Source organism: Lottia gigantea (genome assembly GCF_000327385.1).
Source record: "Lottia gigantea unplaced genomic scaffold LOTGIsca_1, whole genome shotgun sequence".
Lineage (NCBI taxonomy): Eukaryota > Metazoa > Mollusca > Gastropoda > Lottiidae > Lottia > Lottia gigantea.
The window spans coordinates 5,683,923-5,696,317 of NW_008706746.1; the positions used below are offsets into that span (position 1 = coordinate 5,683,923).

The 12,395-nt window shown below is 32.2% G+C and overlaps 1 protein-coding gene across 1 annotated transcript in view; it reads left to right on the top strand.

The window, feature by feature from the left end:
* Positions 1-1,916: 1,916 nt before the first annotated feature.
* LOTGIDRAFT_52159 (hypothetical protein) overlaps positions 1,917-12,395 on the top strand; it is a gene marked incomplete at both ends in the record, with an annotated part of 13,568 nt that continues 3,089 nt past the window's right edge. The window contains 4 exons of the mRNA XM_009045737.1: positions 1,917-2,045; positions 10,497-10,541; positions 10,885-10,994; positions 11,151-11,686. Of these exons, the coding sequence (XP_009043985.1) occupies positions 1,917-2,045; positions 10,497-10,541; positions 10,885-10,994; positions 11,151-11,686 (820 nt within the window). The remainder of the gene's footprint in view (positions 2,046-10,496; positions 10,542-10,884; positions 10,995-11,150; positions 11,687-12,395) is intronic.

The window sequence follows — 12,395 nt, forward strand, 5'->3', positions numbered from 1 at the left end:
TACAACCTATTCTGATTAAAAACTATCATATTGTAAACATAATATTTATATAATGCCAGTTATATTACCTATATAACTTTTAATAATCTTTATTGGTAAAACTTCACATAATTCAAAGATTTTACAGCTGTAAGTATGTAAGTCTATGAGTATTAAAGAAAGAAGAACCTGAAGAACCGTGTTAGACCCTCAAAATATATATTCTTTATAACGTTAACGTCAAGGCAATTGAACATAATAGACGGTGACTGGGGTGGGGGCTGTGTTTCAAGATAGTTATCTGAAATAAAGTAGGCAAAACAAATGACAAGTATGATCCTTTTAAGGCTGATACTGAGAGATCTGGAACCATAGCTTTATAACAGTTATAAATAAATAGAGAAATAGATATAAATCTATATTAATTGCGGACATTTAATTCATCTGAGTTTATTTGAACAATACATGTTCATCATGAACATTTCAGAACGTTTAGCTATTTGTCTCTTTGTCTAGTCCAACTACAGTAAGCTCTTTGATCAACTAGAACCATTTCTCGTGTGTTTATTGTAAATATTGACATTGATTCTGATAATACTTATTATCTTACGTCGTTCCCTTGAGTCAAAATTAGCTCTATTTTTCTTTCTAACTTGTCATTTAATCAAATAATATACAAATCTTGCTGCTTGACTTTTTTCTCTAGGGTCATAACAAATTGTATCATTTTGACGCGAGTTTTAGCGAAGTCTGACAGAAAAGAATATTTTAAATTTGACGTTTGCAACTTGTTGAGTCTTATTAAGCTCGCAATCTATCTTCGAGAACAATATTTCTATCAATGTATATAGACGTTTTATTTCATTCAATCATAAATGGAAAATTTAAATATCGCTATGTAACGAATTCTCCAAAGCAGATATTAATATTTCTACTAATATTTTCTATAAGTGTACAGCTCTCACATGACATATTACTGCTGATTGAAAATCTCTGAAATAGTCAACTAAAGTATTTTGCTTCAGTCTCCAAAGATTCAGTGAAAGAGATTGAAATTTAATAAAATTACAACACTTTAAAGGTGTTATTACAAACCAATAATTATTTAAATGAGGAAAAGCAAATTGGCTGAATCACGAAATGTAGCATTTCTTTGTCAGAAACAACATATAATTTGATTTCTTCAACCGCTGTAAATCGTGACTCAAATCTGACAATGAGAAAGGACTGTGCAGCTATTTTTGGACAATCATGGTAAAGGAAATGTTGCCAACAGAATAGTGAAATCGTTGTGTAGTAACCTTAACAGTGAAAAAGACTTACAACGCCTACATTATAATAATTATAACGAAACTCTGCCCATTTAAATTTATCAATTCTTGTGGTTTTAATTTTGACGAAACATATCTATATTGGAAATGAATTTGGTTTTGAGGTTTTGCAATGAACTGCTTTTTTTAGTTATCCAGTCAAAAATACACTATTACAAATTTGCTTGCTTGAAAGATATGGGAGTGAAATAGGAAGGGCAACACTAAATAGATCGTTGTAATATAATTTGGTGTGTCAATGAATGAAACAACCTATATTCCTTATTGAATAATGCAATAATTATCCTACCACTAATAAACCCTTGGCATGTTCTGGTCAGAAATTAAAGATACACTTTAAGGTTCAGTGCCCACCTATATATTTGCACTGATTCAAGACTAATCATGGTTTGATTCGGTCATCAGAAAATATCAAATATATATCATGAAACTTTCATTTAAATAGTCTATGTGAAAGACGAAATAAAGATTGTTGCTCTAAAAACGTAAAGTCATAAGTTTTGTTGCTAAATTTTATGTCATTTGTGATTTTCAGCTTGCCACGATAACATCGATTACTTAGGTTACCATGTAGAAAGACATAAACATGGTCGACATGGTGTTGATATACCAGATGAACAGAGACTATTAAATTATATTTTACGTGGGTATGAGAAGTCAGTTCGTCCAGTAAGACAGGCTAATACTGCTGTCTTAATCAAGATGGGGTTGACATTAACACAGATTTTCGACATGGTAAGTACCATTTCTTTATTTACTTTTTATACTGTAGCAAAATTCCCCCCAAAATGCCTCATCTATCTGAAAAGTGACTGGTTTAACGGATTTTACCCACCCTTTTCTGGCATATCTCATAGTCATCAGAATTTTCAAATACTTGGCGATAATTGACGATTATGAAAATGTTTCGCACTGCGATTCAAATATTCTGTAGCCTATTGTTATATGAGATAAATGGTTGCTTATTGCTATCGCTTTACAATCTGTTTGCTCAATACGATGGTGTATGGAAGTTGGTATAATGGCATTAGACATCTCCTGATATTACTAATGGTGTCGCTATAGCCTCATTCGCTTCATCCCCCCAGCATGGAAAAGAGGCGATTTCAGGGTCTACACTTCATAGACAATTCACTTTACACTATGACACTGAACTACATCAACAATTCATTAAAAACGATTTATCAACAATTTAGTCTGATTTCCCAGTTGGTAAAAGTTCGACATGGTACAGGACAAATACATCTTCATCAATGGTGTTCATTAGATCTAACATTTTGTCTAATAGTTGTTGCATCTGGCAGTATTAAACTCGTTCACATTCAATGGATATTATACAGTAATTATAAGCTATTAATATTTACGAAATTAAAATCGTCAAGCCATAAAATGGAATAAATGGAGTAATGCTTAGGAAGTTTCACACATATAATTTGTCTAATATTCCATTTGGTTGAGGACATTATTTTCCTGTTTCTTCAACTACTTATAAGTGCTCAGATTTCGAACTTTTCTAAATGGCAGTTTTAAAGGGTATTTGTTGGATTGCCTTGAGAGAGGGTCATACAGAAATAGAAAGTTCTTAGTCGGAATAAATTTCTAACCGGATGGTTATTGCTATTGTTTTTATTCAAAGAAAATTACTATTTTCAAATTAAGACACAAAACCACAAGTGTTCCTCCGCTCAACATAAATGTCTAGTTATGCTTCACGGAAATAGACCACACACACCGAATGCTATATAATTCATCTAATAAGACGGTAGAAACTAAGAGAAATGAATAATTAATTGCAACGTATATTTCAGTTCCAAAAATATTTACACAAAAAAGAACGTTTTAGCTAAGTATTATTTGTTGATATCTATTACATAACCTAAAATACAAAACCTACTTTTTCAGCCCTGGACCTGAATATTCGATATTATTCAGCCCTAGGTTAGTAGTGGACAAAGTGTATTATCAGGTTAATGGCTATGATCAATTTGGGAAAATCACGATTTTCAATGTCAAAAAACTACTATTTTTTAAAGATACAATATATTACAGAATTATGAATCTATATACCCATCAGGTTTGTTACAGGTAAAACCTTGATGAAGTTAAATTATTCAAACCTCATTTGAAATATGGCATTTTTGCCAGAGTAATTTTCTACAAAATTACATTACATAGCATCTAATCCTTAAAACCATATAAATGAGAAATGGGAATATTACAACTTGTGTGAAATGGCTGGGTGTCATTAAAATAAAACGTTATTTCACTATTATCAACTGTAATAAAAGTCTAGCCAATCTGTGATATGTGAATTATTAATGGAATTCAATCTTTAAAGTGTCGGTTTAGAATATAAAACTGCTTTCAGTAAGGTTACCTTAACTTCTTCGGGTTGCTACGGTTTGTGGTCCTGTTCATAAAAGTGCTGACGGTGATGAAGTGAACTTTATCTTCATTTTATAGCATCGGGAAATTATATGAAATTTACTTTTACGTAGGCTAATGATCTTATGTAAGCTCATTCAGTTTATAACGAGGAACATTTTTAATACTGCAGTTGTAACCTCCTCTTCTTTATCTGGTTAACAACTGAATGTAAATGTTACGTATCATTGCTGATCATTAGCTGAATGCTATATTAAAATATATTTTATACCTACAATAGTCACAATTTACCTCGTGATTTTTATGCTACTTCTGCACATTAAATCGATATATTTGTAAGTTAATGGGCCAGCTACAGATCAAAAGATCAAATTGAAGAAATGGCACATTTCTTACAATTGGGTCATCTGAGTATTTATACCGATTTCTATAGGTAGTATATTTTACCGACTATGATTGTCAGGCTATTAGTAATACAACAGCTCCTAACTAACTTCATTCAAGACGACGTAAAGAAAATAAATTGACAATTCTATGACCTCATTATTATCAGACATTTATGTTTACCTTGAAACAAGAATCAGTAATTGTCAATGAAACGTTGTCAATAAGAGCTTTATATTCTCATGCTTTTTAACTGATTGGTAGTCATCTATTAGCTCTTATTGTAGCAACTTACACATTTTTTAATCTTCAGTGCAAATCTTAACTTATCTTATTGGGAAGCTGTTAGAAAACTATAATAGGGATTTGGGTAAAAAAAAAACCGCCTAATTGTAGAGAAAGAGGTCTCCTGCGTATTCTAAACTAATAATACCCCAAAACTAGGTCAAACTGCTTAATAAACAATTAGCATTCTCCGACTTTAACAAACCCTTTTAAAATAAATTCAGTTCGATCAAGAAGATACATAGACCTAAATAGCATACTTAAGAAATATTTTCAGGTATAATTTACTTTTTACAAAAGAGCGGTATACCCATTTAAATCCATTTTATGCAATGATCTGAGTCTTTAAAGGGACAGATGTGCCATTTTGAGGGGTTGATTTTAGTCTTGAATATACGTATATTGTCTTCAGAAGCAGTAGAAATGTAAGAAAATCGCAAAATGCCTTTCAAAATACTTCGAACTAGGAATTTTACTCACTATTTCTATATATTTCTTATCTGTATATCACAGAGTATCTTAACTTGGCGAGTTGTCATTTTAACATTCAATCGCGGATATTTCTTGTCAGACGTGGATTTGAAGGCTCTAATTTCGATGCTTATCTGTGAACACTATTACTGATTAGCTCAGCTAAATAATTCCTGTTTCTGAGTCTAAAGTATGATCAAAAAATCATAATGGCGCATCTGTCCTTTTAAGATGATTATATATTAAAATATTGCCTTACTTTGTGCAATTTCACTGAGAAATCAAAGAGACTGGGCACATCAACGAACCGCCCTAGAAATCGCAATTGTTGCCAAAGCAGTCAAAGCAACCAATCGATCGAAGGTGAGATTTTGACCTGTAACATACAGAAATTTTTAATCTGGAATCTTATGATCATCTAACTCAGTCAACAGCACTCCTACTCAGAAATTATCATGATGTGTTATTGCTTTTTAGGATGCGAACATATCAAGAAATTTTTAATCTGGAATGTTAGCATCCTAACATGCAATAGCACATCATGATAATTTCTGAGTAGTAGAGCTCTTGACTGAGTTAGATGTTCATAAAATTATATTGATATTGAATATGGTTATTGAATGAGCTAAATTCTACAAATAACAGAACAAGTTAAACTTTTCAATTGCGCAATTTTTTCTGTAAAGTTTGTTCAAATGGTCTTTCTAGAAATCAATATTAAATACTCAAAACTCTCGTTTCTTTGATAGACTGGTCTCAATTCATGAAAAGGAAATACTTCAACATTCTGTAGAATGTAAAAAATTATTTGAATACGAACTGTTTAGTTGGTTATGTGATGATTTTTGCATAATATCTTGGTCCAACAATATGAAACGTATAAAAGATCGCTCAAGTGATCGTGGTATTGTTATTAGGGGTCTTGATAAGGCTTGACTTGAAAAAAAATCATATTACTTTCCAAATACATCAAAAAGTGCATAAAGCCGTTGCTAAGTTAAAATAAAAAAATCGTAGAGCACCATTTTGATTCCTTATGAATGTGTTCTATTTATAACTATATGTCTAATGAAAATGTGGTAGAACTATTTCTTCTCTTGCAATCCGACTGTTGAATTGTACTGTTAACGATAATAGGAGATAGTAATTACAGTAAACCTTCACCAATTACACTGATTCTAAATGTCCTACCGGCTATTTGTATATAGTTTAAACCAATCAATCACGATAGACTTCGTCATTCATATCTGACTGTAAACGGGAAGTCCAGAACGCGAAGAAGTTTACTTCCGTTTTATTTTATGTTCTTCATTTCCCATTGATTACCAATTAGGTAAGGTGTAGTAGGCTGTAAGACTAAATTTTAAAGCTATAACAGACCTAATCAACTCACCAACCATTTCAGTATCTAAAGTAAATTTAAAAGCTTTTGTTGAGAAAAGTTCAAAGAGATTTTTTTCTTTCTATCTCTTTAAAGTCAAAAAGATAATTTATATGGCATGCAATTTAAACCATGAAATTGATTGACAATAATGAGGTGTTATTAAAGATATAAATTGAGAAATAATGATAGGTAAAGTTGTTTAGAATCAAATTAAACCTAGTTTACCTAATTTAAATTATATATAATATGATTATTATTCCACCTTTTACCCTAGTTTATCCCATTGATTGCCATTATGGGACGATTTACACCACTTCCCCCTATTGATTCCAGATCTGAAACTTTTCTTTTTTCTCTAAAATCAATATTTAAATAACTGTTATATCTCTATTTAAAAAAACTATTTGAAATATTGAATTCAAAAATAGAAATGTTATGATTTTTCACGTCTTACTGTTCTGTAAATAGAAAACAAAAGTGTTACAAACTCATTAGGCGAGTTCGATTCCAGAAATAAACCTGAAGTTTGTTTAAGAAGTCTTTGAAATAAGTTTAAATTCAATCGATGGAGGTGGTGAAATGAAATGTTTCACATATTGTTCGAAAATATCAATATCATCTTATTTAACCATTTTTTTCACATGATCCTACAAGTTAAAATATCATTTAAATTTAGCCTAAATGGATATTTCTTTTAAAAGTGTTAGAATTCGTCTAAGAATTGACAATGCTAGACACAAGTTTTTGTCGTCTCGATTATCATGAAAATGTTTGTAACTAATTAAGATGAAAACAAACAATTCTGTCCTGACGTATATGACCGAGAAGTTGGTTAAAAGGAGTAATCTAAGAGATCAAGTTAGCCTGTTTAGATGTTAACTCAGGGATTATCTCCATACTGAATAGTTCTACAAGTTAATCCACCAGTCTTTAAGTAGGAATTAATGGTATTTCCGTCCTTTATGTCAATATTATCAGTCGTGTGAGCATTGCTTTCATATGACATACCAGTTCCTACCTTCACTTACTTCCAGATATTTTGATAACCATTCTAGAACACTTAACAACACTCGACGAAAGAAGAACAGTTACTGATTGGACAAAATAATGCTCACTGGACAATTGATTACCAAACGCATGAGAAATATAAGAATTTCTCACCACAATTTTTGATCTTATTTCTCTTCTGTTCATAATAAATTTTTAAGACCTATGGTTCCTTTTCACAAAATTATGTAGCTTGTTGGAATGGATCAGTTCTTTTCAGAAATGATGACTTAATAGGGGGATCAGTACATAATCTGTGCAGTACTCATCATTCGTGCTTCTAAGGAAGGTCAAATAGCAATTGTAATAGTATGCGTTTTATTTGCATTCGTTATTTATTAGACCTTTGCAGAGGCTTTTCATCTAAGTAAGATGATTAAGTGGTTTAATCCACTAAAATGAAGCTCATAGATTTGGTCCTTAAAACAGATATATTTGGCATTGGCAGCTTCTAGATCAAGCAAATGAATTCGAACAGCCATCATAATATAACACGATAGGCATTATCGTAACGTAACATTACTATCTGACAAATGTTAGTTGTGTACAGTTAACGACAAGAGGTGTTCGTGACTAGGACTAGTTCAATACGATTAACTTACAAATTCTTTGAACCACTTCTTTCTTCTGACTTCTTCTTGGGATTTTAAGTACATGCAAGGGCAAACCGTGTCTTTGTCACGTGAAGCACTAAATCAATAGTTTGTTGTCTGACCGCACGGGTTCATAAAACCTTTTTGGAAACTAAGTATTAATAGCAATCTTACATTATCTAAGGTAGAGCCAACTGACAAATCCATGTGTTCACTGAGGTCTTTTAGCACAGAGCTCTGCTTCTACCCGGATAGCATGACTTCCAAAACCTTGGTGGTTTTCCTTTTACAAAATTAATTTAACTTGTGCGTGAAGTTTTTAATATAACACAAATGATCCTCAAACCAACATGCTCGACCCGATTTCTGGTTCTGGCAAGTAGTTGTATTTTGTCCAGTGTTTTAATTTATCGCTTGAAAACTCATAGTGAATTATACATTTTAGAAATATTCAATTTCAGAAGTGAATGAAATGCAATCAGAATAATGTAATTGCTTGACCTCAGTCTGATGGTGTAAGAAAGTTTAAACCATGGGAACAATACGATTCTCAATCAATCAGCACCACACTGTCTGTTGTGTGGAATTAGAATTGACGTGGTTTATGATCTACTTGTTATATGAAGTAGTAAGAATGAAGAAATTAACTGTCTATATTAACACTATCATAATGAAGCTGTCTGATGATTGAAAGTAGTCTAGAATAGAAATAATCTGATTATTTAGAATTAATCTATTGAGGGTGGCAACGAAAACAACCTGAAGTAGCTTTTACTTCAATATCATATTCTTTAATAGTCTTATAATAATACCTAATTCTTCATCAAAAACACTTTCCTTGTCATTCATGAACTTTTTTTAAAAGCATGCCTAGAACTGCTTGGTATATCATTTTCTCAGGGGTCAATTCAGATCGAAAAAATTGGAAACTGAAGTAAAGACAGGCGATTAACAAAGATATGTGGTCGGCAGTAGGGAGAAGATACAGTGTAGGTTGAGAGTAGTAGTGGAAGATGGGAGGAAAGACAAATTATTGTAAGGGAGAAAACAAGGAAGTAAGAGAGCTAGATGAAAAGGGAAGTGTACACAAGTCAAAAGTCGAGATGAAGGGTTAAGAGGGGTAGATTAAGAGGAAATAATTATAGGGAGATGTTTCAAGAATGGTAGACGGATGAGAGAGAGAGATTATAAGAGTGGATGCAAGATGAAAAGAGGTGGTAGAAAGAATAGAAAGCATCACAGAGGAGGTTAGGTAATAGTCTATAGGGGTTTTCTTTTATATTGAGAGGTACTCATTGTACCTTCGTGCAATGCTTCGAATTACAGTACTCCGAAGACTTATGGTTCGTCGTCTTTCATCTCTGTTACCGATTTGATGCCAACTGAGACCAAAATCATGTTATAAAACATATCCATAAGTATCCTCCGTGGTCACATAAAATTGCAGAGAATTCTTTCCCTTGCAATAAAACGTATACAAAACGTTTCTAATTAAATTTAAAAATTGATTCGCCTTTAATAAGAATTCGGTAACAATTCAAATTGCAGATTCTAGATCGATCTCACTAATTATGCCTTAAATAATATAATCATATTGATAAAATAATCATATTGTAAAATAAGATACAATGAATAAAGCTATTTCTATACTAAATAAAACGGTTCCTCAAAGCATAAGAAATATTTTATCGCAAAAACGGTTTATTTTAAATCCAAATTGCAATGTAATACTGTCTAAATTGAGCCCTGCAGCTTCCGCCGTCGCAAACTTGTCGTATACCAACAAGCCGGCTTGGTTTTTGTAGAAAAGTGGTCTGAGTTGTCTTCTAAATGTGATTGGAGATGTGTTCTGAAGTGGTGCTCGTTCTCTTCTAAATGTGGTTCTAGTTGTCTCTGTAAGCTGGCTCCAGTTGTCTATGGTCCGATTTGTCCTGTTCCCTGTTGTTATAATCGTCGGATCCGGCTTTGCTTAGATCAATATCCAAAACGCAATTTAATGATAAAAGAAAAAGATAGTTTACAAAGGAAATTAAAAGAAGAAATAGAATTTATATTAAAGGATACAGTTATTTTTGATGGGAATTGTTATATGCCAAAAATGATTAAATTTATTGATTCATCCTGGTCTTTCTTGAGTTTTATAGTGTTTCTGGAATGTTCCCTTTGCATAGTTAACAAGATTAAAGTAATGTCCGCCTTATCATTTACAGCTGGTAAGCCTTGTTTTAGGTAGAATATTTTACTGCATTCTGGATAGTTACTCTAGATTATCCCATTGAAGTCGTGGCTTGGGACATCAAACAAAATGTAACTTAATTTAAATATCGAGTTTGCAGTAGTCCAGAATACAGTGTGTATTTACTCCTCCTAATCATAATCTGGCTCTTGAAAAAATTGATGAACATAGCATATAAATGGAAATGACGTTTATCTACCTTTAATCTTTCTTTTAGTCTCAAGGGGTATGTAGGCCACCCAATATCCGTCTTTATGGTTATTAAATTCCAAAAAAACTTCAAGCTATTCTAAAAATAAATTTGTTGAATGCTTTTATCAACGTATCAGTTCTGACTTGATATTATTTGACAATAAATTGACTGTGTATGTTATAAAATGTTTAATATTTGATGTTTTCAGGACGAGAAGAACCAAATACTAGTCACCAACGTTTGGTTAGATCAGGTAAATAGTTACATGATTAATAATATAACACAAGATTTAGACATGTTATTTATGTGCATGTCAATTCGTTTCAGATTAATACAGGGGGGTTTACATTAACACTGAAAGCGTAACTTTAAAAAAAAAACGTATAGCCATGCCAGACTTACTCTTACGTAAAGGGATATGGATGCTAAATATCAACCTGTCAAGCAAATATTTAACACGAATGGATCCTTATGATACATTAAGATAATGCTTTGTCCAATCATTTTGTATATTTTGATAAATAAAAAAGCTGTAAGTAATTTTATCAAACTAAACCTACTATTAAAATTATTGTAATGTAATGTCTTAATCATAGGAATGGACAGACGAATTTTTAACGTGGGATCCTAAAGATTTTAATAATATAACAACTATTAGAATACCATGTCATAAAATATGGTTACCAGATATAGTCCTTTATAATAAGTAAGTATGTCATTCTAATAACCTTCACAGATACATTACACTCCCATATATACATTGAAAACTAAAACTTTGAATTCTGTCCACAATGTTCAACAAATTCTAGGTCAATAATTCCCAGTAGAGGACGTAACACATATGAATAAAATTCTATTTCAGTGCTGCTGAATATACCGATGGACTAATGCCTGCTAATGCCATGGTTCAGAGTTCTGGAAATATTTTCTGGCCGGTTCCAACGAAAATGCAAAGTTCGTGTAAAGTGGATGTGACATTCTTTCCATTTGATGCTCAGATTTGTAAAATGAAATTTGGATCATGGACTTATGATGGATTTCAAGTGGATATGACTAATAGAACAAGTGAAGTGGATTTAACTAATTATGTTAATAACGGCGAATGGCAATTACTCAATGTTAAAATTGAGAGAAATGTGGTTTATTACGCTTGTTGTAAAGAACCGTTTCCGGATGTAACGTTTACAATAACCATAAAGAGAAGAACTTTATACTATATGTATAATGTAGTGTTTCCATGTGTAATGATGTCAGCACTAACATTATTGGTGTTTTGTTTACCTCCCGATAGTGGTGAAAAAATAGCTCTTGGAATAACTGTTCTTTTGGCTTTTTCTGTGTTTATGTTGGCCGTGGCTGAAAACCTTCCAGAAACATCAGAATTTGTACCTTTAATAAGTATGTATAAGTTTCTCAAATATATATTTCATATATGTGAATCGTGTCAGACATAAATGCAGGTTATAGAGCCCTGTATGAAAAGGAATTCCCAAGTTACAAGGGAGAACCTTTCACAAGACTGTCTGATTTACTTTTAGCTTGGGATTAATTGAAATCACTGTTTTCAATTGAGTTAATGGAAATGTACCAGTATTTGATTTATAATTTTTAAATTCACGGTGAATTTTTACACTGCATCTGACATTGAATATATTTCCTGTATTATCAACGAACATCCGACTATTACACCAAAACACAGCAACATGTTTCAACGAACATCCGACTATTACACCAAAACACAGCAACATGTTTCAACGAACATCCGACTATTACACCAAAACACAGCAACATGTTTCAACGAACATCCGACTATTACACCAAAACACAGCAACATGTTTCAACGAACATCCGACTATTACACCAAAACACAGCAACATGTTTCAACGAACATCCGACTATTACACCAAAACACAGCAACATGTTTCAACGAACATCCGACTATTACACCAAAACACAGCAACATGTTTCAACGAACATCCGACTATTACACCAAAACACAGCAACATGTTTCAACGAACATCCGACTATTACACCAAAACACAGCAACATGTTTCAACGAACATCCGACTATTACACCAAAACACAGCAACATGTTTCAGTTTTTTAA